The sequence below is a fragment of the Peromyscus californicus genome, unplaced genomic scaffold (assembly GCF_007827085.1).
Source record: "Peromyscus californicus insignis strain IS unplaced genomic scaffold, ASM782708v3 Scaffold_13__1_contigs__length_99412109, whole genome shotgun sequence".
NCBI classification, from domain to species: Eukaryota; Metazoa; Chordata; class Mammalia; order Rodentia; family Cricetidae; genus Peromyscus; species Peromyscus californicus.
The window spans coordinates 11,689,463-11,717,132 of record NW_026294424.1 but is presented as its reverse complement, the minus strand read 5'-3'; the positions used below and the strand labels follow the sequence as shown (position 1 = coordinate 11,717,132).

At 48.9% G+C, this 27,670-nt stretch overlaps 1 protein-coding gene across 3 annotated transcripts in view; it reads left to right on the top strand.

Annotated features, from left to right (window-relative positions):
* Tns3 (tensin 3) overlaps positions 1 to 27,670 on the top strand; it is a 246,454-nt gene that overhangs the window by 138,885 nt on the left and 79,899 nt on the right. For all 3 annotated transcript variants that reach the window (XM_052734489.1, XM_052734488.1, XM_052734487.1), the window contains 3 exons: positions 8,881 to 9,010; positions 9,238 to 9,303; positions 10,162 to 10,266. In XM_052734489.1, the coding sequence (XP_052590449.1) occupies positions 8,881 to 9,010; positions 9,238 to 9,303; positions 10,162 to 10,266 (301 nt within the window). The remainder of the gene's footprint in view (positions 1 to 8,880; positions 9,011 to 9,237; positions 9,304 to 10,161; positions 10,267 to 27,670) is intronic.

Genomic DNA, 27,670 nt, shown 5'->3' with positions numbered 1-27,670 from the left:
GTTTGAATTGATGGTATTAAACCTTCATAAAAGTTTAATTTCCAACTTGCACTTCCAAGTCCAGTTGATGCCAGTTGGGGATCCTCTTAGGTATTATTTGGGGTGATGGTGGTCAGGCCTGTGGTAAGGGAGGCATTGAGTCAGGGTTGGGATCAGTGCCACAATACCATGTAGGACATTTCCACACTGTGTGGCCCCTCTCTCTAGTTCATAGGACTTGTGAGGTTCTGCGTACAAGTTTCCATAGTCACTGAAGTGGAGAGATCAAGGCAGGGACAGCAGCAGCCTCGGTGAGCACAAGGTACCTTGGAGGGCAGTGCTGGCCTCAGAACTAGAAGCAACCCAATATGAGATGTTTCTAGAAGCAGAGAGTGGGTAGCAGCGGGTGTTGGGGTGCTCCCAGGAGCCAGGGGGCCTACCCTGGATGTTCCACTGACCATAGAGCACTGCCAGGCATGGAGGCCAGGAGCCAGCCTCTGCTGACCCTTCGGAGAGCTGTGGTGAGAGAGCTGCTGGGACTGAGAGACCAGGGCGTGGCAGGGAGGGAGGGCTTTTTGAAGTATGTTGCCGTTGAGTTTAAGTATGAGGCTTGTGCTGAGTTTGTATCCAGAACAGAAGGTCTGTTCTGATTGGCAGTGTTGTGAGCACAGGCCCCGCCTCTTTCTTCTTGCTAGTTCCCTGGCTAGCCTCACTTGTTCAGACTACTGCCGTAGAATACTGTTGCACTGGGGTGCTTACATGGGTGGGTGTTTACATGGATTCTCACAGATGCTTACGCAGTGCTTACATGGGTGCTCACGGGTACCTACACAGGAGCTTACAGGCAACAGAACCTTCTTTCTCATGGTTCTGCAGGATGGAGGTCCAATGTCCAGGGCTGGCAGGTTCTATATCTAGTGGGGATCTGGTTTCTTGTTTATATGGGCGCTGTGTCACTATGTACTCACTACAGGAAAGGGTCTGGAATCTCAGAGGGAGTTAGTGGCATTCACAGGGCCTTGGCCTCCTGACCGCAGCATCCTGTCCCAGAGCTTCCACATTCTCATACTGCCCCATGGGGTTTAGGGGATACAAAGTTAGCCCACAGCGCAGGTTGGCATCTTCCCGCTTGCCCTGGCTGCTGCCTGCCAGGCATCCGGCCTCTCAGGAGCTTCTCTGTGCTTTCTTGCTAGGATCCTCTGCTCGCCTCTGACTAGGCCCTGGACCTCCTGGTCTTCTTTCTGTGTAATCCAGGCTTAGAGAAGGGTGATTTGTGCACAGACCATTCAGTGGTGGCATCCACTCTACCCATGATAGCCATGGAACCGTGTCTATGTGCTTGCCTCATGGGCCTGTCACGGCCTTTTGGAGCAGGGCCTTCTCCAGACTAGCTCTAGCCTTTGAACTAGTGGTCCAGCTTTCTCCCGCCTGCCCCAGGCTGGTTCTCTCCTTGCCCTTATTAGCGCTGCTCCAGGCAAGCTGCAGGTAACTCTCTGTAAGAAGTGGGGATGGCTAATTCATGGGTGTAGGGTATGGCGTGACAGTGGGACAGTGTCCTCGGTGTGCCCTGGTGGAGAAGAAGCCAGCCATGCTGGAGAATGGGGCAGGGTGGGGGGATGTCTGGAAGTGAACTTCATGCTGCAGGACAGCGCCTTGTGGATGACTCACTTCCATTAAAGTGCTGGCACACAGGAGGTTCTAGAGCTTTCCACAAGAGATACTTGCTTTTGATAAGACGATTTCCTTCCTGCACCCCTTTTCATTCCTCCCATGGAATATTTTTAGGATTGCGTTATGACTTGATCTATGCTTCCTGTGTTTATAATTCTTTGTGTGTGTGTGTGTGTGTGTGTGTGTGTGTGTGTGTGTGTGTGTGTGTGTGTACTCGGCACTTTCTGCAGTGTTATCAGATAGGGAGAGGGAGACATGGCAGCTGGCGAGAGTATTTTTCCATCACAGAGTGCATTTTTTCCCTGCACAGTTCATAGCAGTGACTGCTAAGAGGTCAACTCACTGTCAGAAATCTAAAAGCACTTTTAGCCCGTGATATTCTGCCAAAACTGCCATGATGAAGGGACACTCACCCACTAGGCGACTTACGCAAGGATTTCTTTTCTCTTGGTTTTGGAGGGTGGAAGTCCAAGGTCAGGGTGTTAGCAGGGTTGGTCTTTCCTGATGTGTGTCATAGGTAGGTGGTCTTATCAGTGTCATTTCCACATGGCTGTCCTTCCCTGAGTCCTAACCTCTTCTTACAAGGACACTAGTTGCAGTTCATCCAAACCAATCCCAACAGTTTCGGTTAAATGCCCTTCATAAAAATGTCATCCTGAGGTCCTGAGGCTTTTGATTTGTAAATATGAAAGGACATCACTTCACTCACAAGTGAGCATATACCTTAGTGTGTAGTATGATTGACAGTAGTCTCCAGTGCTCCAGTGTGTGGTATGATTGACAGTGGGCTGCAGTGTTCCAGTGTGCGGTATGATTGACAGTAGTCTCCAGTGCTCCAGTGTGTGGTATGATTGACAGTGGGCTACAGTACTCCAGTGTGCAGTGTGATTGACAGTAGTCTCCAGTGCTCCATTGTGTGGTATGATTGACAGTAGTCTCCAGTGCTCCAGTGTATGATATGAGTGACAGTAGTCTCCAGTGCTCCAGTGTGAGGTATGATTGACAGTAGTCTCCAGTGCTCCAGTGTGCGGTATGAGTGACAGTGGGCTCCAGTGCTCCAGTGTGTGGTATGATTGACAGTAGGCTCCAGTGCTCCAGTGTGTGGTGTGATTGACAGTAGTCTCCAGTGCTCCAGTGTGTGGTATGATTGACAGTAGGCTCCAGTGCTCCAGTGTGTGGTATGATTGACAGTAGGCTCCAGTGCTCCAGTGTGTGGTATGATTGACAGTGGGCTGCAGTGCTCCAGTGTGTGGTATGAGTGACAGTGGGCTCCAGTGCTCCAGTGTGTGGTATGATTGACAGTAGGCTCCAGTGCTCCAGGGTGCGATATGAGTGACAGTGGGCTCCAGTGCTCCAGTGTGTGGTATGATTGACAGTAGGCTCCAGTGCTCCAGTGTGCAGTATGAGTGACAGTAGCCTCCAGTGCTCCAGTGCTCTTGGTGTGACACCTTCTCTGGGGTTTATCACTACCTTTCACTGGTAAACAAGTTCCTGAAGCCTTTGGCCCCAACTGGGTGGTATAGGAGATTTGTAGCGACATGCTCAGGGCCTACTCCCAGAACTTAGACTCCAAGTGCTGGATTAGCCGAGTGGGCAGACAGATAACTAACTCAGGCTAGTGTGTGTACAGAATGAGCTGAAGTCCAGTCAGAGTGGAAGAGACCCTTTCCCTGTCAGATGTGAGTGACTACGGCATACCTGGTGGGCTGTGCTCAGCCCAGATGGTGTAAGAGCGGGCGTCCCAGTCACCTCTCAGACTGGAGTCTGGGCAGCCTGCTGTGCTCCATAGCTCAAACCCCCCTGCTGCTGGTCCCACCTGAGGAGTTCGGGAAGGAAGAGATGCTGCAGCACATTCTGCTGGCAATACTCCCGGGGGGAGTGAGCCATGCCATTACCATCATCAATCCTGTGTTCTGAGGTCTGGCAGTTCAGGACACACCCCCATTCCTCCCTGGCAGCCTTGCCCATCTCTAAATGAACCACACAGACATTCAGAGCATGAGGCAGCCCTGTGGGTCTCCCTTGGGCGCTGGCCTTTATTTCTGCCCATTCCTGCTGGATGTGTCCTGCTGTGGGAGGAGTGTGCAAACCCACAGGCTGCAGGTGGGGAGATGTGTGAAGCTCAGGTGTGCGGGCGGTTTCGTGGCTCCTAAGGGGTGTAGCAGCCACCACGACGTGGAAAGGCCTGCAAGGGGCACAAAATGTGTGTCTAGATTTACCTCCCAGCGTCTGTGATGTCACTGGCCCTCTATGTGAGCGAGCCATCCTTGTGTAGTATTGGTGAAGTGCTGCTTCCCTGATGGTCCTTCATCTTATTTCATCTAGAAGACACCTTGTCCTCTTAAGTCAGTCAGAACCCTCCTTCGTTTCAGTGCGTGTTTACCTGTGTGCAGTTACAGTTGCCTGTTTTTTTCCTGCATCGAGACAGGTTGGCAAAGATTAGCGAGGATGGTTCCGAAGAAGGAATGGCCAGAATCAGCTATAAGTGATTGGGAAACTCTTCTTGGGCAACAGAATTCTCTATTAGCTTTTGACTCGTGACCAGCAGATGGCGCTGTCACCGGAGACAGCGATGCTGACATTGATGTATCTGCTTTGGGCCATCCCTCTGACCTTTCTCCGTGGCACAACCCACCCACCTGTCTTTACAAAGCGTGCCTTTCACGAAAGGTCAGATTCTGTGACCCTGCCACAAAGTACGCTGTGGTCAGGTGCAAGAAGGTCCTTCCTTGGGGAGGCTTGCCTGTAGCTTATGTAACCTGCTCAGGAATTCACACTGCTCCAGGCCCGCCAGGAACCTGGCAGGGAGCCTGGGACTTGAGCCAGCTTGCCCCCTCCCCGGCTCGGCACTTGGTCCAGGGCTTGTAAACATCTTTCCATCTGGCATGCTCCATCTTGCTGCCCTGCTTGGGCAAACCACAGCCACTTGTACTTTGTCTTTATGGTTGCTGGCTCCGTGACCAGTGACTGGGCTTGTGAACACAGGTAAAGCCTCCTCAAGAAGTTGCACAAATAGCACCGTTGTTTGTTGTTTCTTACAGTGGGCACGTGCGTATGTATGATGAGGGAGAGTGGAACTGTCCCTCCGCAGCTTCCCCAGCAGAGGCCCCAGGGATGGATCGCTGTCGTATGTACGACTGCGTTATTTTGCCATTTTCTTTTCTCCCCTGGTTAATGCTGTGGACCTAGAGCTGGGTCAGATCTTCATCCGTGCTGCCGTTCAGCACCACGGTCTCAGCTGTGTCGTTGTTGCAGCCAGTGTCTGCTCACATTTCGTTTCTTTTCGTTCACGACTTTGACAGTGTTGTGAGCACCTGGAACCAACACGCGTGTGAGCATCTAGCATCACACCACGGCAGCTATCTTTGACCTTTAGCCTAGAGAGTCCCACCAAGCCGAGCTAGACCAAAGCCGGACTTCTGTTTCTCTTGGGGGATGCTCTAGTCCTCTGATTGTTTTTCTTAGAGGATGTAAGAGGACTTTGGGGTTTCACATGGCAGTGCCTGGCACATGGGGTGGAAACTGACTGTCTTTCAGAGCTGACTTGTCTAGTTCAGGCATTGTTCCTCCTCAGCCTTCTAAATGCTGAGATTACAGGCATGTGCTACATGCACATTTGGCTTAGGTACTCGACTTTAGCTTGGAGGACTCAGCTTTTCACCTAGTCCCGGACTCCATCATCCTGGCATCCAGTTGAGGGTGCAAATGCATCTTCATGCAACTGTAAGGAAGCAAAATCAGGTCAAGGGTTCCAGACTGTTTACTCCTACAACAAGGGAAAACCCACACAGACCTTCCCATGGCCGTCACCACTAACAGTTGGTTTGAGCACCAAGAACCCCTCTGCAGAAGCTTATCCTAATTAAGTTAATTATTAAAGAGTATCACGTACCTGCTTGTTTATCAACGTGTATGTGTGATTAGCTCTAAGGCTTGCCTGGATACGAACACCTGAAGATGTTCACGTTCCGTATAAAATAGCTAAGTGCTTGCATACAGCCCATGTACATTTGCCACATACTTAGAACAATCTCTAGATTGTTCACCACACCTGCTAATGCAGTGGAAGTACCGTGTAAACAGTCCTCTATATTGTTTAGGGAATGGCTATGAGGAAAAAGCCTGTGTGTGTGTTCTGAGGTTGATTGAGTCTGCAGGTATGCAGTAGTCTGCAGTATAGATGGGATAGTGTGCATATAATCATGGAGCTGTCACCGAGAGGTAGATTTGCATGCTGTCCTAATACTTAGTAGCTATATACTCTGCTGTCCATCTTACAGCTAGAGAGTGAAAGGCCCTGAGAGGTTGAACATCCCTGAGGAGTTTAGTACAGATGTTCTTATGCACCCAAGGTAGAATCTGTGACAGCTGGTGATGGACTGCCCTCATCATTCAATATGGTGCTTACTACAAAACTGTGACCACCACACTGAACTGTTTCAGATGAAAATATTCTGGAATCTGAAGTGGAGGACTGGAGTAGTCTAGAAATAGTCTGTGGAGACTCAAGTTAAAGCTTGAGGACCAAAGCAGGATTTCAGGCTTCCTAGTGATCTTTATAAAATGCTTTCTATCTTAAAGAGCTGCCTCTGGGACCCCATGTCAAGCACAATGTTGTCCTTTCTACTCAGCATGCAGAACACAGTTCTGATCTTTGACCGCTGATGCTATAAAGACTAATACTGACATTGGGTAGACCTTCTTGTGGGTGCCAGAGGTCACCGGATCAGGGTCTTGGTTAACGGGAGGCCTCTTTTCAAAGTCTGACCTGTTGTGTTGGTGGGGTCTGTGTGGAGTCCTGAGAGAGGGGAAGTCCTGAGATTTCTCCAGATGTTCATGAGTTGATGAGATGGGGCAATGCTGTTGCTCCCACTGGTCCACGTAAATTCAGTGAGAAACAGGAAGCGTGTATGTGACGGAGGTATTGTCTGAATACCTACAGGAGAGGTCATGGGAATGCAGCACAGCATTGTTGAGTGACAGATAGCTCCTGTCGACAGTCCCAGGAGTATTTGAGACCTTGTGATGTGACAATTAAGAATTTGCATGCAGTAGATACATTAAGCCCAAGGTGCTTGAGAGCCGCCCAACCTGTGGATACCTATCGCTTTCCTCCCACGCCTGGCTTGGACAGAGTTGGGATGCCTGGGTTATGAGTCAAAGTGTTTGTGTGTAGCTGAGTGATAGCCAGAGTAGAAGGTATGCTCAGGACACCTAGCCCCAGAAACGGCCTGGGGAAGAGGGAAGGACTAGGGAGGTGGCCACAGGATAAGAATAGTAGTGACTTGGGTGGGTGGAAGGGAACAGAACCCGCTGAGAACAGAAGCAACTATGGCTGCATTATATCACCCTGTGGCTGGGACTGGGATCTCCCGATGCCCCTGTATTCACCAGCTAGGTCCACAGGCTGCTTCTTCCTAGCAGTCCTCACTCACTCTCATGCATATGCTTGATTGGGCCCAGCCAGATCTGTGGCCCCTGCTTGCCCTGACTTCCTGAGACTTGTTCTTCAAATTTCTCTTCTCTTAAATATGTATACAGTTAGAGAGCAAGACTGCCTTGAAAGGGCCTTCGCTTTTCCTTTCCCACCCCCGCCCTGACCCTGGTTACTTCTCATCTTCCAAGGCAGCCAGTGGAGAATAGGACAGGGTGAGAGGGCACAGGACCTTATTGGAGAGCAATGTGGAATCACCCCTGGCTAGGAGGGTTGAAGCATTTGAAGGGTAAGTCAGTGTGAGACATGAGGGCTCAGAAGAACATTCTGGAAGAATGTCTTTGATTCCAAGGACAAATCTTGGGTTTGAGTCCTGCTGAAGAGTTAAGAAACTCTGCAAGAGGGAGTAGAAGACTTGGGGCCAGCATGCCAGTGTTTATTGGGAAGCAAGCAGGGCTCTTGATTCCTGATTCTCCATAAATAGCTGCAAATTTGCTATGCCAAGACCACTGGAGATGGGGCCCTTGTCTGCAGCCCAGCAGAGGTGGGGCTGGGAGGAACCCGTGCGTGTTTGTCAACAAGGAACATCCCTTGCAGGCTTAGTTATACCTTTTTGTTGCTTTATCAGACTGTTTCCTGGTAGATAGCACAATGTAAACAAGTTCTGGGTCTGCCTAGGGGTTGTGGTTCCCAGCCTTCCTGCCTAGGCTTCTTGGCCTTCTGCTTTCTGGAGTTTCTGGGATGGTTTCCATGGTAAGAGGATGACTGAGCTGTCAAGTGCACATTCTCTTGCCTGGGTGATGGATGCTGACGATTGGTACCCTGCTTTCCATTGACATCTGTGAGGTGCGGTGTTTTTAAGCCATCCTTCACCACAAAGAGTCTCTGACTGAAGGTAGCTGCACCATATAAGCAAGCCTACCTACCACAGTCTCCGATGGCATGGTGTGCCACCCTGGGCACTGTGTGGTCTCAAAGGTGAGTCCAGCTCAGTCTGCCTGGGACCCATGGAGACCCTGGCAGGGCACTGCTGCCTTGTGGCTCTTCCTTTGCCACCTGAGTGAGGTCCTTCACCGCACACCTCTTCCTCACTGTGGCCTGATGCTGGGAGGCCTTTGGTAGAAAGATGGGACAGGGCACACCAGGCACACACTCTGGCCACGGTCTGTGTAGTGTCTGCACCCTGATGGTCAACACAGCCTGGGGTAGGATGCCATAATCTTTGAGTCACGGATGTGATTCTAGTACTTCCTTTAAAATGCCACCTCCAGGACCCTTGGGCACCTGGCAAAAGAAACAGAACCAATGCTTGTCTGTCTGTCTGGGTCTCTGTCTGTGACTCTCCTTCCCCCCATTTCCCAAGCCCCCAATTTGCCCCACCCCCATGTTCTAGCCTATACTCAACAAGACGACAGCAATAACCTGTGAGCAAGAACCAAAGACACATTCAGTGGAAACATGGAGATTTTAGACGAAAGGGAAATATCCTCACAGTCAGCTGCTAAAATCTAGATGAGAGACCACAGAAGTCTTCCAGTACAGCTCCCTGTCTGAAGGGTGTGGCCCATCCTGGGACAAACAGCTGTGGTTTTTGGGGATTTTCCTTCTGTTGAGATAACATGGGGGCCATAAGGGGATGGTCAGTGATGTGCTGACTGTCTGCCCCTGTGGCATCTTCAGATAGGCATTTCCAGTGTGAGCTCCTGGCCACAGCTGTCCCGGGCCACACCATCCACACTTCTGCGCTGAGCTCTGCCCCTCAGCCATCGCTTGTTTCTCGTCCCCTCTTGAACCAGGTCAAGTGCTATCACAAGAAGTTCCGCTCGGCCACCCGTGACGTCATTTTCCGCCTGCAGTTCCACACCGGAGCTGTGCAGGGCTACGGACTGCTGTTTGGGAAAGAGGAGCTGGACAGTGCCTGCAAAGGTGAGTGGATGAAGCCCTCCGTCAGAAGCGTTGTCCTTCTGGGTCTTCTTCCCACTCGCTGGCAGACGTACTGCCAACATAAGCAAAACTGAGTTGGTCTGTGGATGAACAACTCAGAGAAACCAGGGAGAGGTGGACACTCTGTGCCCGAGGGTGTTCTGTGGCAGCTTTGGGAATGGCCTTGCACGGACTGGGGTGTACACAGTGTGATGTGCTTCATTTTTCAGATGACCGCTTTCCTGACTACGGCAAGATTGAATTGGTCTTCTCGGCCACACCTGAGAAGATTCAAGGTAGGTCACCGGCAGGGCAGTGGGCAGCCAGACCCTAACTCAGGCTGGGGACAGCTGTGAGGACCCTGAGCTTGTATTAACACCTCCCATCTTGGCACATACTTGGAAATTTTTATTATATATGGTGGTGCTGCTTGGGGCCTTGTGTAGTCTAGGCCCTACTACTAAGCTTGGTCTTGAATGATTTTTTTTTTAATAGCATATTGGATAATAAGCAGGAGGTACTCAAAAAACCAAAAAAAAAAAAAGATCAGGAGGTGGTTCTGAGACATCAGCACTCACTTGGGAAAGACCAAAAGGTAGTATGACTTGCCCATGGTGACTCCCGAGGGAGCCCTTGCAGGCTAGGGTCCCTGAGGGTTCACCGTACATCTATGAAGTTGTACCAAACATTTGCTTCTTCTTTCAGAAGAAGTGTTTGAAAAAAGGATTGCTAGTACAGTACACCGAATGTCTATGTGTTTCAGAAAATAGATTTAATAAGAAATAATTTTCTTTACTACGCTGGTGAAATGTGGCTATCTGTCACCAGGCCTCCTGTGTATGACCATTTCAATTTTAACTTTTTTTCCCTTGTTATTATTTGGGGACAGAAATCACTTTGTAGTCTAGGCTGACCTCCTGATCATCCCACATTAGCCTCCCCAGTTCTGAGATTGATTATAGGGGTGTGTTTGCAGGCACATGATAACTTTAACTCCCTTTCTAATTGCTTTGGAAATTATCACTCTTTTACTAGGCTCATTGTTATAGATTTAGGCAGGAACCATTAAATACAAGGCTCACATGATAAAATTTCCCATGTTGTTTTGAGACCCTGGGCTTCGCTGAGATTAACGCACATGTCATGCCCCACAGGATCGGAGCATCTGTACAGTGACCAGGGAGTGATGGTGGACTATAACACGGCGGACCCACTGATTCGGTGGGACTCCTACGAGAACATGAGTGCCGATGGAGAAGGTGAGTGCTGTTGCTTGTAGCAGGGAGGTGCAGGGCTGAGACAGCATGTTCGTGGCTACATCAGCAAAGCCCTGTGGTTGCTTACAAGGTGACTGTTACCCTGTACCCCACAGTCCAGAAGCTGCACATGTTGGTTTTGAAGGCATTTACAAGGATCAGACTTGGTGAATTTGGATCAGGGCCCTTTTTGAAGTGGTAGTATGTGGAGGGCTGGTTGGAAGCCTCCTGACTGAGGCTGGGAGTTGTAGCTAGAGTTTTCTCCAATCCCACCTAGGCCTGCAGCCACTCAGAACCAAGTAAGCACACAGAGACTTATATTACTTATAAACTGTATGGCCATGGCAGGCTTCTTGCTATCTAATTCTTATATCTTAAATTAACCCATTTTTATTAATCTATAAGTTGCCATGTGGCTTGTGGCTTACCGGTACCTTTATATCTCACTTCTCATGGTGGCGGCGGCGGCTGGCAGTGTCTCCTGACTCAGCCTTCCTCCTCCCAGAATTCTCTTCTCTGCTTATCCCACCTATACTATACTTCCTGCCTGGCTACTGGCCAATCAGCATTTTATTCATCAATCAATCAGAGTAACACATTCACAGCATACAAAAAGACATCCCCAGCAGGGAGTGGGTACTGCTGGGGCCTGGGGCCTTCCATCCTTTCCTTACGATATGTGCTGGGGAATGCCACATACTGGGCCAGGGAGGCCTCTGCTTGCTGTGTAGCCCGAAGCATGGACCTTCTGGCACTGTTCAGGTTTGCTTGTTATCCAGGTTGTAGATAGACGCCCAAATTACTCAGCACATTCTCTGTTCACCCACAGAGTGTACACTGTGACTCCCAGGTGACCCACAAAGCAGATAAAGAATAAAGGGACAGTCATGTCCAGGGGCTACTGAGAGAAGCCATTGGGGTTGATTTCTGAGAAGTGGGCATCCAAGTTTCTTTGGTCTTTCATGTTTTTTGTTGTTAACTTTAAAAATAGTACATTTTACTTACTGTGTGTTGCAGGGAGGTTATGAGCATGTCACATTTTGTGTGTGTGTGTGTGTGTGTGTGTGTCTGTCTGTCTGTCTGTCTGTCTGTCTGTGTGTGTACGCGTGCACGCATGTGTATATGGGATCAAACTCTGGTTATCAGTCTTGGTGGCACTAATCAAAGCCTTAGTACTGGGCCTAGGAGGGTGCCGGGGATGTTGACCAGGCAAACCATTGGTTAGATTAGAACCAGAGAGTCATGCAATGAAATAGCCATTAAGTGGGTATGCAGAGGGGCCACCGAAGACCAGCTGAGTCATCTCACTGGCCTAGTCATTTATATTCTTAAACTACTGACTGAGAATCAGACCTGCTGGGAGAAAGAAAATTGGAGTACTTTTTGTCAAGTAAGTGACATCCTGGTGTAAGGCACCAGACACCAGTATCTGGAATTACCCACACCAGCATCACCTCGTCAGTCACTGCATTTCCAGACTTGAGAAGATGGGCATCTGTGGCCCATGCTAGAGACACCAATTCTGTGTCCCCCCTGCCTGTACTGGGGAAGTCACATGGCTTTCTGTGCTGTGGAGTGTGAAATTTCAACAGAGGGAATTCCTGGGATTTCAAATCCATCTGGACCCAAAGTGGTGCCGGAGGTGAAGTGTGAATGCTTTGGGCATTGAAACACAGGTGAAATCTGGATGTGAGCAGGCAGGTGTAGACAAGGCAAACCTTTCTAAGTTTCTTCACAGTGTGAATCATTCGGAAGCCTGCTCCTTCAGGTGCCGGCATAGAAAAATGATCATAGCTGAACACGTTTGGAAACCTTTGGAATTGTTAAGAGTTCCCTGTTAGGTTTATTCCTACAGGATTATCGGTCTTGACCCCTAGAGTATGTCCTAGGGATGTCTGATAGTGTGCAGCACAGCTCTTTCCCATCAGCCATGCTTCTGCTGCCTTCCCCTGGAGAAGAGTGACGGGGTGGCTCCTTCAGGAGTGAGTGAGTGGCTCAAGGCAGGAAGAGTAAGGGACACTTTGGAGAATGGGATGGAATACCATGAAAGTGCTGGGCCTGGGAGGGAGTGGGGATGGTGACCAGACACACCATTAGCTAGATGAGAGCCAGGCGCCATGTATTGAAGTAGACGGCTATGCGTAGGGGCCACCAAAGACCAGGAACATATGGTCAAGAACTCTTGCTGGAGTTGTAGAGCTGGCATTCTTTATATGATGGAAGTCAGGTTACTTACATACAGATGGACTACCCTGAGAGTCGGTGTCCGAAGGCTTAGGTTAAAGAATGAAAGAGTGATTGGGGCTGGTGAAATCAGAGCTTGCAGCCCATGATCACCTCGTTTGCACTGCTTTTGGCTCATGGCAATCATCAGATCATTAGAAGAAGGACGTGGCAGAACTCCTGACCCGCCATCTAAGAGGCAAAGGAAGAGGAAAGGGCAGGGGAGACGAGAAGATACAGTCTTTAAAGACAAGCCTCCAGAGATTACTTCCTCCACCAGGCCCCCCTTTCTGTGCTGTTACAACCAGAGGTAATAGACCCAAAGAAAGCTGCTCCGCATGTACTCATGGCTGCTGGATGTATCTCGCTTCTGTTTCAGTCTGTTCAGATGTGGCAGCAGAAGGTCACAGCTTTGTGTCTTCTGCAGTTGTGGGAGCTGGAGATGCAAGATAGGCGTACCCGTGAGGTGGTGTTCCCACTAGGTCTGGTTGTAGAATGCTGCGCTCTGCTGTGTCTTCATGGCAGGAAGATGATAAGAGAGCTCTCTGGAGTCTCTTTGTAAGGGCACCAGTCCCATCACAAGGGCTCCCCTTCTATGCTTAATCACCTGCTAATACCATCTCATTGGATGATGGGATTCAACAGAAGGGGTTTTGGAGGCTCACAGACAAACTGTAATAGATATTTGATGTGTTTGTTGAGTGAATCATCAGAGAAACTACTTAATCTTTAGTAATGTATTCTGACAGTTCCCCTTGGGGTGATTTTTCTCTCAGTGTCTCCCAAGGCGGACAGTGTGATCGGGGGCAGATCTTATAGTGTAGGTTGTGTGGTTTGAAGTTCTGGGGCTTTGCAGGTGGATGGTCTGGATGGTAGGAAGTGAATGAGGTCCTCTGAGTTGTTTGGTTCTGCGCCTGAGTCGACAAGGAGCTGGTCTAAGTATGTACACCCAGTTGGTGGTTGGCATATTGATTTTGAGCAGCACCTGGCTACAGTTAGCTCTGGCTGTTAAAGGATGCCACATGCCCTATAGAAATTACCCTGCCTCACCTCTTGCAGATTCCCTTGGTACAGGGCTTCACTGGAAATAAGGCTCTAAGACCTTGGCCCTCTGTTATCAGTGGACTCTGTCAATGCAAAAGTTAAGTTTAGAAAATTGGGTCGGGGAGGAGGGGACAGAGGAGGAGAAAGGAACAGCAGGGTTTTTATTTTTCTCTTGGAAATCAATTTGTGTTTAGATGCTTGTACTGTTTCAAAACTTGCAAATTATCATTTAAAAAAGTTTCACTGGTGTTACTGCCTGCAGACGAAGCTCTTGACATCGCTGTACTTTAGGCCTGGTTTCTAAACGGCACGTAAGTCGTTCGTACTGGGGCTAGCCCCGGCCCTTCATAGCCTTGTTTTTCTGCTCCTCTCACCTGCCTGAGCATGTGCGCCTCCGGGAACAGTTTCTCCCGTGTCTTGCCTTGTCACGTTCTGCTGCATTAGACAGGTCACTGCAGTGCATTTGATCCTATCGCTGTCACCCAGTGGGGCTGCTGCGTTTCCATTGTTGTAACCAAGATCAGCGCAGATTAGCAAGATCCATTCCCGTGGCTGGCAAGTGAGTCCCCTCTGAGGACCCCCTCTCCCCCAGCACCCCAGTCCTCCTCAGCACCTCTCAGGCAGTGAGGCTGGCCTCCTCTGTCTAACTCCAGGCAGTCCCTGGCTCTTCTTGCCAGGGGTCTGCAATCCCTGGCTTGAGTCCCTGGACAAAGCCACCACCTTGGCAGGCAGAAAGTGAAATCTCAGCTGCATTTCTTGCCAGGGACCAAGCAAGCCTCCAGCGGCATTAGTCCTGACAGCTGTCGGAGCTTTGAGGAGTAAAGGGAGGTTTGGCAGCCTTTGAAACATTTTCTTTTAGATGAAAAATGGGGTATTACAATGCTCCCTTTCACCCCCACCCCGGCCTCTAGTTTCTACTGGCCTTTGAAAAGAAAAAGAGCTGAAATATTGACTTGAGCTGCATTTATCTCTAGAAACTCCCGCTGCCCTGGAATGAGCCTTCCACAGCTGCCTTTAGTCAGGGCTCATGTTAGGAAAGCTCTGTCTTTTATGTCTGAGCCTGTTGCCCCACTTTCCATACTAAGAAAAGAGCCGGCCCTGAATCTGTTCCAAGGTGAACAAGAGAGTACAAATGCCTGGTCTCCACTCTAGGGGTGTTCACAGGGTCTTAGTTATTTTTGTCCTCATGGGTGGGCAGTGGCCTGCTGTGCTTACGAGCTGTGGAGCCACTGGCCTCTCCAGGGTCCTCACTATCACCCAGGATGGGGAAGAGTGTCGTGGTGTGGCATGGTGCCAAGAAACCCATGGTGTGGGTATGGAAGCCTCCAGTAAACCTGGCTGTGCTATTTCATCTTCATAAGAGCCTATGAGCCCCTCTTAGAGATAAAGGGAACAATAATTCCCCAGAAAAGTGAGAAGATAAGCGCTTCAGGGGTCCTGGATTTTACTGCTGGCAATGATTGGTGCCCTGCGTGAGTTGTGTTATGTTCAGGATTGTGCAGAACAGAGCAATGTCTGCCCTTCTGTGTGGGACACTTGTGCTGGACATCATTGGATGGTTTGCATTCTCATCAGCCAAAGCAGATGGGGATCTCTTACCTGGCTGGGAGAAGCAGAATCAGCTTGACTGTGAGGGCTAAGGAGAGGTCTCGTAGCAGCTCATGGTCTCTGTACTTGAATGTAACCAGCAGGTAGATGGTAGACAGGGTGAGTCGCCTGCCACACACAAACCTTTCTTCACTGATGGCCTCATATAGGAAAGCTTCCAGTCCCACCTTGTCCCCTGCATTGCAGGGGCCACTGTTCCTAGAGTTCTGTCTCTTGGTCCTCTCACCCGCTCTTTTCCTACAGGAATAGTCTGACTTGCTTTCCCTCTTCCATCACTGGGTCTCAAGCCCTCCTCTGCTGTGCATGTCACCCTCTGTAAAGCCATCGCCTCTCCCACTTAAGTTCCCACAGTGTCAGCACCACTGAGCACAATCCCTTCTGGATGATGTGAGTTTGCTCAGATGAGCTGTGATTTCGTTCTGGTTACACATTGGCAAAATGCCTCGGAGATCCTAAACATATCCTCCTCCAGCTCTGTGAGGAACTTATTATTGTATATGCATTTACCTCAGCATCCATCATGCAGACAGTCCCCTCCTTCAGTATTGGCAGGAGTTGGCTCCAGGACTACCTCAGACACTTGAATGCATGGCTTCTCAAGTCCCCTTCTTCAAAGTGAGATAATACTTGCATATAGTCTACACACATCCTCCCATGTGCTTTACCTATTCCAGGGTTTCTTACAATGCATACCACAACATAAACTACATGTCAGTAGTCATTATCCCTCATTGTTTGTAGAAAAGAGGCACACACACATACAAAAATATGTTCAAAACAAATGCAATTTTTTTTAAAAGTATTTTTTGATATCTGATTTGTAGAGTCCCATGGTTTTAGAACCTGCAGACATACATGGTGGGCTGACTATGTATCATTTTCATATCAATAGTCCTGGAGAGTGTGCCATGGGCTGGAATTTGGAGTGCCAAGGATTAGTAAAAAAAACAAAGAGAGTGGTTACTCCATCAGGTGGGGACGGCAGGACATCTCTACTGGGCAGTGTGTGAAGTCCAGATGGCAGGTGCTGATGGGAACTTTAGGACAAGGCTTGTGCCTGATCTGAAGTGTCACAACGCTCCGGTGTGTCTCCTGTGTTGCTTGACAGTGAGGCTGGAAGAGCCACAGGCTGGAAGAGCCACAGTGATCCAGAGGCTACCCCACAGGCATTCAAGTCCGGAGGACAGGGAAGGTAGAGGAGGGGTTCATAGAGCTCCCTAGCCAACAAGAGAGAGATTGAGACCTGACTGGTGCAATCTAGTCCTAGAGCATGGGGCTTCAGGCCCTCAGAAGTGGATGGATAAAATCAGCACAGATCAAACAAGGATGAGCGGAAAGGGAGACTCAGGAGTGGCCAGGCTCGCACATGAGAATTGCTGGGCCACTCCCAAGCCCTTGGTTCCCTGCATGGACATAGCTTTCTGACCACACCCCTTGCCAGTCTAGGGGTGAGCAGTGTGAGGACATCTCAAGGTTTGGGCTCTGCCACTTTAAGGGGATACCTTCCATTCTGGCTGCTCAGGCTTGGCTTCCTAGACAACTATAATTGTGCAAGAGCTCCCTTTGCAGCTGTGGAGCGGACAGTCCAAAGGGGATTCAGATTCTCCACTCCCTTCACAGTAACCTGCAGTCCTAAAATGGCCATATCCGCTGCTCAGAATGTTTCATCAATCTCCCAATATGGGCCACTGATCAGAACAAGTTGGGCCAAGAAAGCTCTGGCCATGTCATACACAGGGCCGTGGACATGCTGTGTCAAGTTGCAGCCATTCAGGTGTGGCCATTTTGATGGTGGATTTAGGGTATTAAGATTGGAAAAAGCAAAGCAAGTTTTGACAGCTGCTAGAAGGAGGGAGCCACTGGATTCTGTCACATCGTGATTGTGCTTCTGTTAACTACTTGGAGTCATGGGTTCCCTCCTGGGAAGCTCCTAATTGTTAGGATGAGATGTTCTTGGCTAGCATCTAGAGATATGTTTCTTCTTCACATGGTGTTGGCTACAGCAGCTCCTCTGTGAACGGTTGACTGTCTGATAGGAGAATTTCTCTAGATCTTTTTTTCTATTGCATAAATAACAGTCATGAAGATATTTGCCAGATCATAAAATCTGCGGGAAATACCACTGTGATGGATGGAGTGTGTGTGCCGTAGCAAACCATAGCTAACATAGCTGCACAAAGAGGTTGAGGCAAGCAGAGGTTGAAAAGCGAGTGAGGACTCTGTGTATTCTGAGGCAGTGATCTTCTGCCACAGGTTAATAATGAGGGCGATGCCAGGCTGAAGTGGAATAGGGTCAATGACCCCACAGAAGAACTTTCCTATCAGGCTGATGTGTCAGTTAACTTTTCTTATCCCTCTGATAAAATACCCAGCAGAAGCAGCTTAAAGCCTAGAGTTTTATCTCACACTTGCAGAGAGTCCATCATGGCAGGAAGATTGGTGATGGCGGCTTGCATGAGGCTGTTCCATGGCATCCGACAAGAAGCAAAAAATACGGAAGGGAACGAGGGCAGGTAGAACCTTCAAAGACTTGCCTCTAGTGATTTACTTCTGTCCATCTAGGCCTACCACCCATAGGCTCCCTAGCCTTCAAGACAGTGGGTTGCATGTGAATTGAGTCAAACATAAGCCAGTGGGGACCATTCAGATCCTAGCCAGGATCATGGCAGGAACCTTGTGCCCATTTGTGCTTCTTCCTTTTCTGTGTTTGAATCAGCATCATGTGTGAAAAGTCTGCCTTCAAAATCTCTCAACTTTATTTTTGTTTATGCTTAATACAAGTGACTCTTTTTTTTTTTTTTTTTTTGGTGTTTTTTTTTTTTTTTTTTTTGGTTTTGCGAGACAGGGTTTCTCTGTGTAGCTTTGCGCCTTTCCTGGGGCTCACTTGGCAGCCCAGGCTGGCCTTGAACTCACAGAGATCCACCTGGCTCTGCCTCCTGAGTGCTGGGATTACAGGTGTGCGCCACCACTGCCCGGCAAAGTGACTCTTTTTTATGCTGACTGCTTTCTTAATATAAACTCAGTCCTTTCCGAATCCTGCCTACTGAGCTGGTTAGGGGACTAGCACCTCATGGTGCCTTCTCTTTCCCCTCTTGACTATGAATCAAGACTACACACCACTGTCACCCAAGCCCTAGAGGTCTCCTTTCATTGACTCTGTGATCTAACACCTGAGTGGGATTTTAGACACGGTGCAGTGTGACAGGTCAGAGGGCAATGTCTTTCACTCAATTGCTATCTGAGCCCTGAATCCAGTTATGGACTATTGATTTTTGAAATTGGATGTGACCTATTGGGAAGGAAATGTGATGTTGAGGCTACAAAGGACAAGTGCCAGGCCCTTGCCCGCCACCCCATTAAGAATATTTTATTATTGTTATTATTATATTCCTGAGTGGTACTAGAGAAACTATCTCAAAATGTATGTCATCCTGTAGTGTTGTGTGAAGTGACCTTGTGAGTATTCCAGTGATGGCCCCAAAGAGTTAAGTGTCACCTCCAGGATAGTGAATGATGGCACTGAGATTTGACCTTTGTCCTCAGTTCTCAGTCTCCAGCCTGTGCACTAGCCTTGGGTCTCCGTTCCTCCCAGGAGGACCTGGGAGCATCATCACTCTACTGTCTAGAGAGGATGCTGTGTGTGTTTGGTGGGTGATGGAGGCTGGGTGGTTTGTCTGTGGCAGTGCAGATACTGTGTCTTTGTGGATTCCCAACAGCCGAGTGTTGACACTCTCATGCCACTTTCCTCTCCTCATTGCATTCATGATCTCTCATGATCAGCGTCTCCAACTTTCTCTGATGACCTCACCCTCTAAACACACACACACACACACACACACACACACCATGACTCAACCTTTGCCCTGTATTCCATTCCTAGGGCTGGGGATCTTTTGCACTCTATTCTCACCTGTGGGGCTAGCAGCTTAGTTCTTGCTCTGTTGCTGTCTTTCCTGAGATGTGAGCCTGGGTGTGGCTCCCTTGCTGCTATCTTTCCTGAGAGGTGAATCTGGGTGTTTAAAACCTTTCAGAATTACATCTACAGGGTGTGGCTCCCTTGCTGCTATCTTTTCCTGAGATGTGAACCTGGGCATGACTCCCTTGCTGCTATCTTTTCTGAGATGCGAACCTGGGCTTGGCTCTTTTCACACAGCTCCTCTTCTCACCCCAGGAGTCTTGCAGCTTCACATTCTCTGTGAACTGTGTGTCTGGAAACCCTGGTGTTGTAAAAGTTTGCCCCTGGGAGTCCTCCCACTGTTTCCTGCCATGGGCAGGTACAAGTGGCTATGCAGTGATGTTCTGGTCATACCTGCCTGGCTCTCTGCTGTGTTGTCCTCCTTGGGAAAACCCTCTCTGACAATGCCAGGAAGAGGTGGCATTGTAGCTTTCTTCCTACAAAGCCTGAGGTTGTGTTTCTTATTTCTGCCAAGTCCAGGAAAGGGTTTGACTACCATATTAGCTCAATGGTATGTTAATCAGCAGAGAGAGCAAGCTGTGATTAGAGGGAAGCTTTCCCCTTTCCTCTTGTGTTTTAGCTCATGTGCTCCCCTCCCCCACCAGCTACCTTCCTCTCTCGCTTTTGGCTGAAAGGTGAAGGCAGACTCCCACAGCCCTCTCTTAAAATACAACAAGAAAGGCCTGCAGATCATGCCTATGGGGCTGTGTCTCATACTCCTCTCTTTCAAAAATGCTACAACTTAAGGAGTCAGGGAAAGAAAGTTTGTCTGTGGGTGCATTTTAAGAGAAGGGCTTGTTTAAAAAAAAAAAAAGGTTCAGCAGGAACAGTTTTTTCAGTTAGGCCCTCTGTGTAGTCAAGCACCCCTCACTGGGTCTTGCCTACACAGAACTGCACCTCCAGCCCCCTGTGCCCTGCAGCGCTGGACTGGGAGACTCTACCCACATGTGTGTCCACTTTATAGGGGTGTTTCCTGCTGATTATGGGGGCGCTGTTTTGGAACAGTGACATTTCAGGGTCAGTAGCTTTCTGACTTGATGCAGCTTCCGGACTCCATGTTGATATTTAGGGGCATCCTCTCCATCCACGCTCGTACCCAAACCCTCCTCAGCCTCTGCTCCTACCTTTATTTCTTTATATTCTTTATACTGGCTTCCTGTGTAGAGCTTTATTTGAAGTTCTGTTTCCAACTCAGCCTTTGGTAGTTGGAAACTATCGTCCGGTGTGCCTTTTTCTGACAGCTCAGAGTTGAAATTGTTTTTAAGTTTTCATATACAAGACCTTCTTTGATATCAAATACACACTGCAACATTTAAACAGTCTTGCCTTTTCTCTGTAGGTCCCAGAACAGAATAAAAGTAATTTCATTCTTGTAGATCCCGTGAAGGGCAGGGCATGAGAACAGAAGGAAAGGTCAAGGCAGGGTGTGTGCTCTGCACTTGAACCTTGAACCCTTTTTTTTTTTTTTTTTTTTTTTTTTTTGTAAATCAGAAAGCTGTTGGAGAATCAGGGCTATGATAATGTCAGCATGTGATGATGTTATGTAAAAGGAGTGAGCATCCAGGGACCCTCAGACCTGCTTCGTTTACACGGTAAATGGGAAGACCTTTGGCTACTTCTGTGGATGAAAGGTCTATTTTATACACGGTGTTCCTTTCTCCCGTGGGTGCCTCACTGTGTGGAGAGTGCTCCTTAGTGTTCCTTAGTTAGATAGAGCAGAGTTCTGAGACCCCCTGGGACGTGGCTTCTGTGCACTGATGTCCAGGTAGAGTCATCTTTGCCTCCAAGGAGAGCTAGTATGGAGACCTGTTAGCCAGGGCAGGAGGCAGGCGGGGACGCTTTGCAGTGTGAACCAAGGGTGAGCAGAACAAGATAGAAAGAACCGACTGATGTCTGGGTCAGAAGGGAGTGGTGATGGGGCCAGGCAGGTACTGAGGGCTGAGATTAGAAGGGGATGCCTTGCTCAGTCTTGACTGGTGGTGGTGGTGGGGGGTCCTGCCTCAACTGAATGTTCCAGGCTTTGCTGACTCCCCATGGGAGCCCTTACCCTTTTGGAGGGGATAGGGGTTGGGTCGGGAAGGCTGGGGTGGGGAGCAAGAAGAGAGGTAAGAGGGGGATCTGTGGTTGGTATGTAAAATGAATAAAAAATTGCTTAGAAAACCAAACAAAACAAAAACGCTTTTCTGTACACACAGTAAGGTGTTGCTATCAAAGGTGATGATGAGTTCTTTGCTACTTTGTTATGGAAAACTGAAATAATGCAGGGTTCATGGTGATAACGTTCTTAGAAAATTAGACTGTAAAAACTCAGTAGTGTTCCCTTTTGCCACTGAGCTGATGTTTTACCTGGAACCTGTTCTTCCCTGTGAAACTAGGCCTAGTGACTAAGCTTTCAGTAGCCGTTGGTGGTGTCATACCCACATTTGCCTGTGGACTAGGAGCAGGTCCCACCGCTTGCAGGATACTGCTGGGCTGTTGTGTGGGGTTAGGGAGAGTGAGAAAGGAAGAGGAGCCGCCTCCCAGTGACGACTAGTCTGCGTGAGAACAGGGGCTATGAGGAAACCATGCGTCTCTCAGCACTGGGTTTCATTTGCTGTTGTTGCACACAAGAGCTGCTCTCACTCTTTACCTAGACATTGCAGGACTAGGCCACCCGGGGAGCAAAGGCAGAGAGGTCATTTTCTGGGGGACTGATTAAGGAAAACCCACGAGCGTGTGTGCTCATGAGGCAAGCTTGCCTGGGCTTTGGACACAGTGTACCTCTCTCCCTGTTAGTATTTCAGTACGAGGTGTTGTAGACAAAGCTGGAAGAGGCACTGATGGCCCATGCAGAAGTGAGGACTGTAATGCCCACTGAGTGTTGCTATCAGAACTCACTGTTTTGAGTGAGTAACATGTTTAATCCTGACCACATCCCAAAGATAGCTCATTGGTGCATCCTAGAACAGGCCTAACCAAATGGCTGTGATGCTCCAGCCCTTGAGGTCCACTGGACAGCACACTGGTAGAGGCAGGAAATAAAAGGGGCTGTGTGTGTGTGTGTGTGTGTGTGTGTGTGTGTGTGTGTGTGTTATGCGTGGGGGCACACGCATGTGTCTAGGATGGGAGTTGAGGTTTGGTAGTTGGCGTAGGATAGAGGACTGGGAATGAACAGCTACACTGTAGCCTTTCTTGATCTACAGAGGAAGGATGCTTTCTGCTGGGAGCAGCTGACATTGTGAGTGGGAGCCTCAGAGCAGGAAGGTTTAGGTATGGCCAGTGACAACAGAGGGTGCAGCAATGTTGTAAACCCTCAAGATAGGGTCTCCTGTGATCTTTGAGGTATATACACCAGCTGTGGGAAACAGCAGTGCCCTTGGGTCTGGATGAGTAAGGGAAAGATGTCCCAGGGGTTCATGCTACCCTAGGTATGAATGTGGTGCTGGAATTAAATCCTCATTGGCTCTGTCTCCACCATGCCGAGGGAAGAGCCTGATATACATGAAACTGTACACAGTGGTATCCATAGAGAAGAGGAGGAGCTCTCTGGACCCTCCTAGCTGTTTGAGAAGGAGACATTGGCCTCCATATTGGGGGAACTCAAGGTTTTCACTTTGGTGCTAAGTCAAGATTATGTCACCAGGAATGTTATAACCAAGCTGAAGTAAAGAAAGTCAGAGCCAGGGACCCAATCAAATGGACACCCCAGGAGGAGAAGCCATGGTTCTACCACAGTTACTTGTGATAGGTGAGCTTAGATCAAAGCCGATCATGTGACCTTGGCTGGAGAAGAGGGCACCTTGAAGCATAGGCTTCTGGAGATAAGAGAAGTTGGATGCATGAGTCCTGATTTGGGGTGGTTGTGGAGAGGCAAGGACTTGGGTATAAAGCTGCCTAGGAGGACTCCAGGGAGACTAGGCTTTGGCCAGTGGGTAGAAGGGCATTGGAGTGGAACCTTGGGGCTTGGTGTTGTGGGATGCAGGCAGGCTAACTCAGAAGAAATAATCTAGAGAAGACCAGTTGGAGAGGGCAGCAGAAGACCGGGGAGCCAATGGACCAGAGGGATCCAAATGCTGGGGAACTTGGTAGTTCTATCTAGGAGGGTCAGAACTTTCTATCAGAAGATACTTCCTTGACATCTAGGTTGAGAACATTCCCTATCACCCCCAGATGGAGCCTTATACACGAACAGTCATTTCTGATCCTGCTCTCTCTGGTTCCTGAAAACCATTAGTTCTTTCTCTAGTGTGCTCCCTTCTTGGCATTTCACATCAATGGAACCATTCAGTCTTCTGTGACTGACTCTGCTTGTCCCAAGTATTCAGGGTTCATCTCTGTGTCCTTCATTCCTCTTCATGACTGATGTTCAATTGTGGATCAAATTGAGGCCATCAGTTCTGTACATCTGGGTGATTTCCACTCCTATACAATTATGGGAATGTTGCTGTGAGCATTCTTTGGTATATGTTGCCATTAGGATATTATTACATCTCTGGTGTTATTATTTACTTTTTTTTTCCTTCCAATTTTCACATCTTTTATGATCTTTTTGAAGCATTTTCTCCCTTTCTGGAGTCTCACATAGGAATCACACTAGACCTTTTGCAGATCTCCTACCCACTTGGTCAACCACTTTCAGGGATACTTGAGAAGCCCATTCCAGCCTTTTCTTCATCAGATATATGATTTCACGCATAGAATTGCAGCTTCCCGGGGTTAAAGATTCGGTGCCTTTCAAAGCCCTCTGGCCGGAATTCAGCAAGGCGTCAATGGACCATGTTGTTTCATGGGAAGCTAATGCTAGCAGCCTAAGCAGGCTGCAATCAAAACCCACTGCTGGGGTGTGTGGAAACTGAGAGCACTTTGGCACCCCTGCCTAGTGGTCACAGCAGCAGAAAAGCAGGACTGGAGGCCGAGTGAAGGCTGTTGGTGAAGACTTGGGGCAGCTCATCTATAACGCTGTCATCAGCACACTCTGACAGTAAAGAAAGAGGACACCCCGAGCCCTAAATAATCTCAGCCTCACTATGAGAAATGGAGACAAAAAAGACCCCTTGCTGGGCTGAACCGATTTTTTTGTTTTCTTTGTTATTGGTGTCCTAGCTGTTGTTTGGAATATGAAACTTTATGTTCAAGGTCCTTGTGCCTCAGAAGACTTGACCCCAGCAATAGCTGAACATAGTTAGCTCTGACTCAAGTCCCAGAAGCTCTAAAGGGACATAGGCATTCATTTCAGTCCCCGAGCTAGGTTACCGAAACATCTCCTAATCTTTTTTTCTTTTGATGTGGATTCTTTGAAGGGAAAACAGGCTGTGGTTAGTAAGTCCCGGCCTTTATTGCAGTACTCTTGCTTGCAGAATGGGAACAATGATGTTGCTTCCCTTGATGGGAAGGTGTGTTACCCAATACCCTCTCCTGAATTCCGTTTAACAGAACTTCTTACACAAGAAGTGCATTATGTCCCAACGTGGAGGAGAGCCTTTCTCCCGAGGGTGAGCGGAGTTTATCTTGCAATCTTGTAAGCTGTGTGTGCTTCTGTTGAGGTCTCGGGTGATTTATTGATGATAAATGTTGCCCTCTGCCTGTACTCACAGCCCAGGCATGTCTCCCTTCCTGGCTGAATGACTGAAGACATTTGTAAGGGTTCTCATTAGGCTGAGGGAACCTCATAGCGTCGGAGGGGCTCCGCTGGTTTGTTGTGGCGTCTCTGTTCTCTCCTCTTAGAGTAGAGGCAGGTGGTTGTGCCAGGACTGACTTCAGCTGGAGTGAGAGGGCATTGGCTGAAGCCCAGCTAAGTTGAATATAATGAGGCCCAAGATGGAAAAGGATCTCCTATAGAAACCACAAAGGTACGCTGTGCTACAGTTAATACTGACACCATCCTCTCTGCCACAAGAAGCACGGAAGGCAAGCAGCTCCAACCAGGGGGATGCCCCTCATAGGTTTTCTGTCTGGATCTTTTAAAGAAAGTAAATAAAAGGGTAAAACTTGTTTGTAAAATGCACGGGAGCAGGCCACTGAGCAGAGTGAAAGCCTCTGGCCCCACCCCTCAGCCTGCAGAGTTCAAATTTCACTAAACCTGATTGCAGTAAACTCCGCCCTCATGTTTACATTGCTTGGGCCCTCCTGGACAAAATCAAAGTCCCTGCAGCCCAGGAGATTTTTACTTTCTGCTGGAGTGGCAGGCAAGGTGCCCTGGGAAGGAGGCGGCACCCGGGATGCTGTTGAAGGCGGTCCCCAGAACTGGCCCGACTCTCTGTACTGAAGGAGGGAGCTGTTGGGTGTTTAGAGGGAAGGTAAGCGGTGAGGGTGTGCTTGCGCATGTCTGCTTGTGGTTTTTGCCAGGCTCCAGGTGACCCCAAATCCAGCCTTGTGATCTCTGAGACTTGCCAGCTCGCTCTTGGAGGGGGAGATGATGCTGGCCAGAGCTGTGGGGATTGTACAGTGGAGCCCCTACTTGACACATCCAGCAGGATTGGTCTAGGAATGCCTTTATCTGCATGCAAGCCAAAGGAGTCTGTCATACCTGTTTCTTTGAGGAAAACACTTAGGGTGGCTCCATGTGGAAGGGTCTTTTTTGAAGTGTATATTCAGCTCTTTTGACCAGCTCTGTGGCGGGTCTGCCCAGGTGGCCTCTCCTGAAGCTCTTGTTTTCCTTTTTTTTTTGGTCTGAATCTGTTTCCTGTTTTAAAATGTCTTCAGAGAACTGGGTCAGAAGGTGTCAGGATGGGTGCCCCAACCCTGTGGCCAGCATTTGTGGGTTGAGGGGGTGTGTTTTGTATGCGCAGCTGAGAGTCACCTGGTCCTGTTTTTGGACCTGCCATCCCAGACCCCTGGAATTCACAACACTCCTCTATTGCCGAATTCTGGTGCCTCGCCCAGGAAAAGTCAGGCGCCTTACATTCCAGGCGCCCCAGCTGCTCCTGGCTTAAGTAGGGCGTCGGGGCACAGTCCCTTTCTGGGAGGTGGCCTACTGCTGGCCTAGGGTGTTGGTGTGGAACTGTTCCTGCTTTTTCTTCCATTCCTTCCCTTCCTGGTTTATATTTGCCCATGTTTGTCCAGCCTGCCTGGTTTTCTCCAGTGCCTTTCAAGGTGCTCACTGTTAATGTCAAGGAGGGTTGCTGGCTGTCCTGTGGCTGACACCTGTAGCTGTCTTCCCTGCCCCTGCCTTTCTCCCCTTGCCCTTTAGAGGGTTGGTTTGTGTTTGGGGTTTCAGGAAGTGAGAATGGTGATGTAGGAGTGAGTTATTTCTGGGACTCTGTCTGTGGTGAGAAATAAGAGACTGCCTTCTACAGTATGAAAGTTTGTTTTCTTCTTGATTTTTTTTTTTAAAAAAAAGAGAAAAGGACTCATTTTATCCTACCAATAATATATGCATGCTGCCGATTCGAGGTGATGTTTTAAAAGACCCACACGCAGACATACATTACTTAGCTCTTGATTGCTCTGGGATAGAAAGTAATTCGGTACAAACCAGGAAATATTTAATTAGCACAGAGTCAGGACCCTAGTGCAAAAGTAAAGGCCAAGCTTGTTCTAACGAGAGGTTGGTAGTGCTCTAGTGACATACGTCTACATGGAAAAAAATGAAGAGTGATTTCCCATATGTGATTAGTGAGGTGACATCAGGAAATGTCTGGGCTTGGCATCTCCTGATGGTGGAAGCATCTTCTGGTACCTGAGCCCCCACCAGACCTCAAGAAAGCAGGTGCCTTTGGAACATGACCATAGCTGCCAGCACTCACCCCTGCCTTGTACTCTGGCACAGCCTTGATTTCAGGCCACCTGACTTGGTGATAGGCTCACGCATGCCCAGGGATTGAACCCTGGTACTCCATCAGTCCTGCCAGCACTACACATGCTCTACACAACTGTTCCCACCTATCAGCCATGCTGTCTGCTGGGGAAACTCACGGGTCCGTTTATTGTGCGTGCTCTAGCTCAGCTGTCAGCTGACTTGGCAAGCCTAGAAGAAAGGGCTAGCATTCTAAGGAGAGGTCAGGTAATATGGTCAGGGCTCCTGACACGTTCATCATTAAGATCCACTGGGTCATTCTGGCCCTGCCCCTGGGAAGCCAGATGTGATCTGTATCTCTAAGTACCATGACTTCACAGAGCGAGCTGAGAGAACCCTGGATTCCTTGGGGGCTGGTTACTAGCCTCTTGGGAGGCAGTATTGTGAAGTGCTCAGAGAACAATGGCTGTCCAGTCATTTTGTTCCTGTGATTTCTGCCACCCAGGAGAAAACTATGTTTGACCAGAATGTGTGTCTGTAAAGGCTACAGGTTGCCTTGGCCATAAAGCCACTGGGGGTAGGGGTGGGGTGATAGAATCATGTCACTGACTTAACAGAACTTTTTGATAAATTACAAAGTAAATACTTGCTCATTTTAAAGATTTATTTTATTTTATGAGTGTTTTGATTGCATGTGTGTATGTACACAATATGTATGCAGTGCCGCCAGAAACCAGAAGAGTGTGTTGGGTTCCCTGGAACTGTTGTTACAGATAGTTGTATGCTGTCGTGTAGGTGCTGGGAACTGAACCCTGAACCTCTGCAACATTAGCAACTGCATGAACCCCTGAGCCATCTCTCCA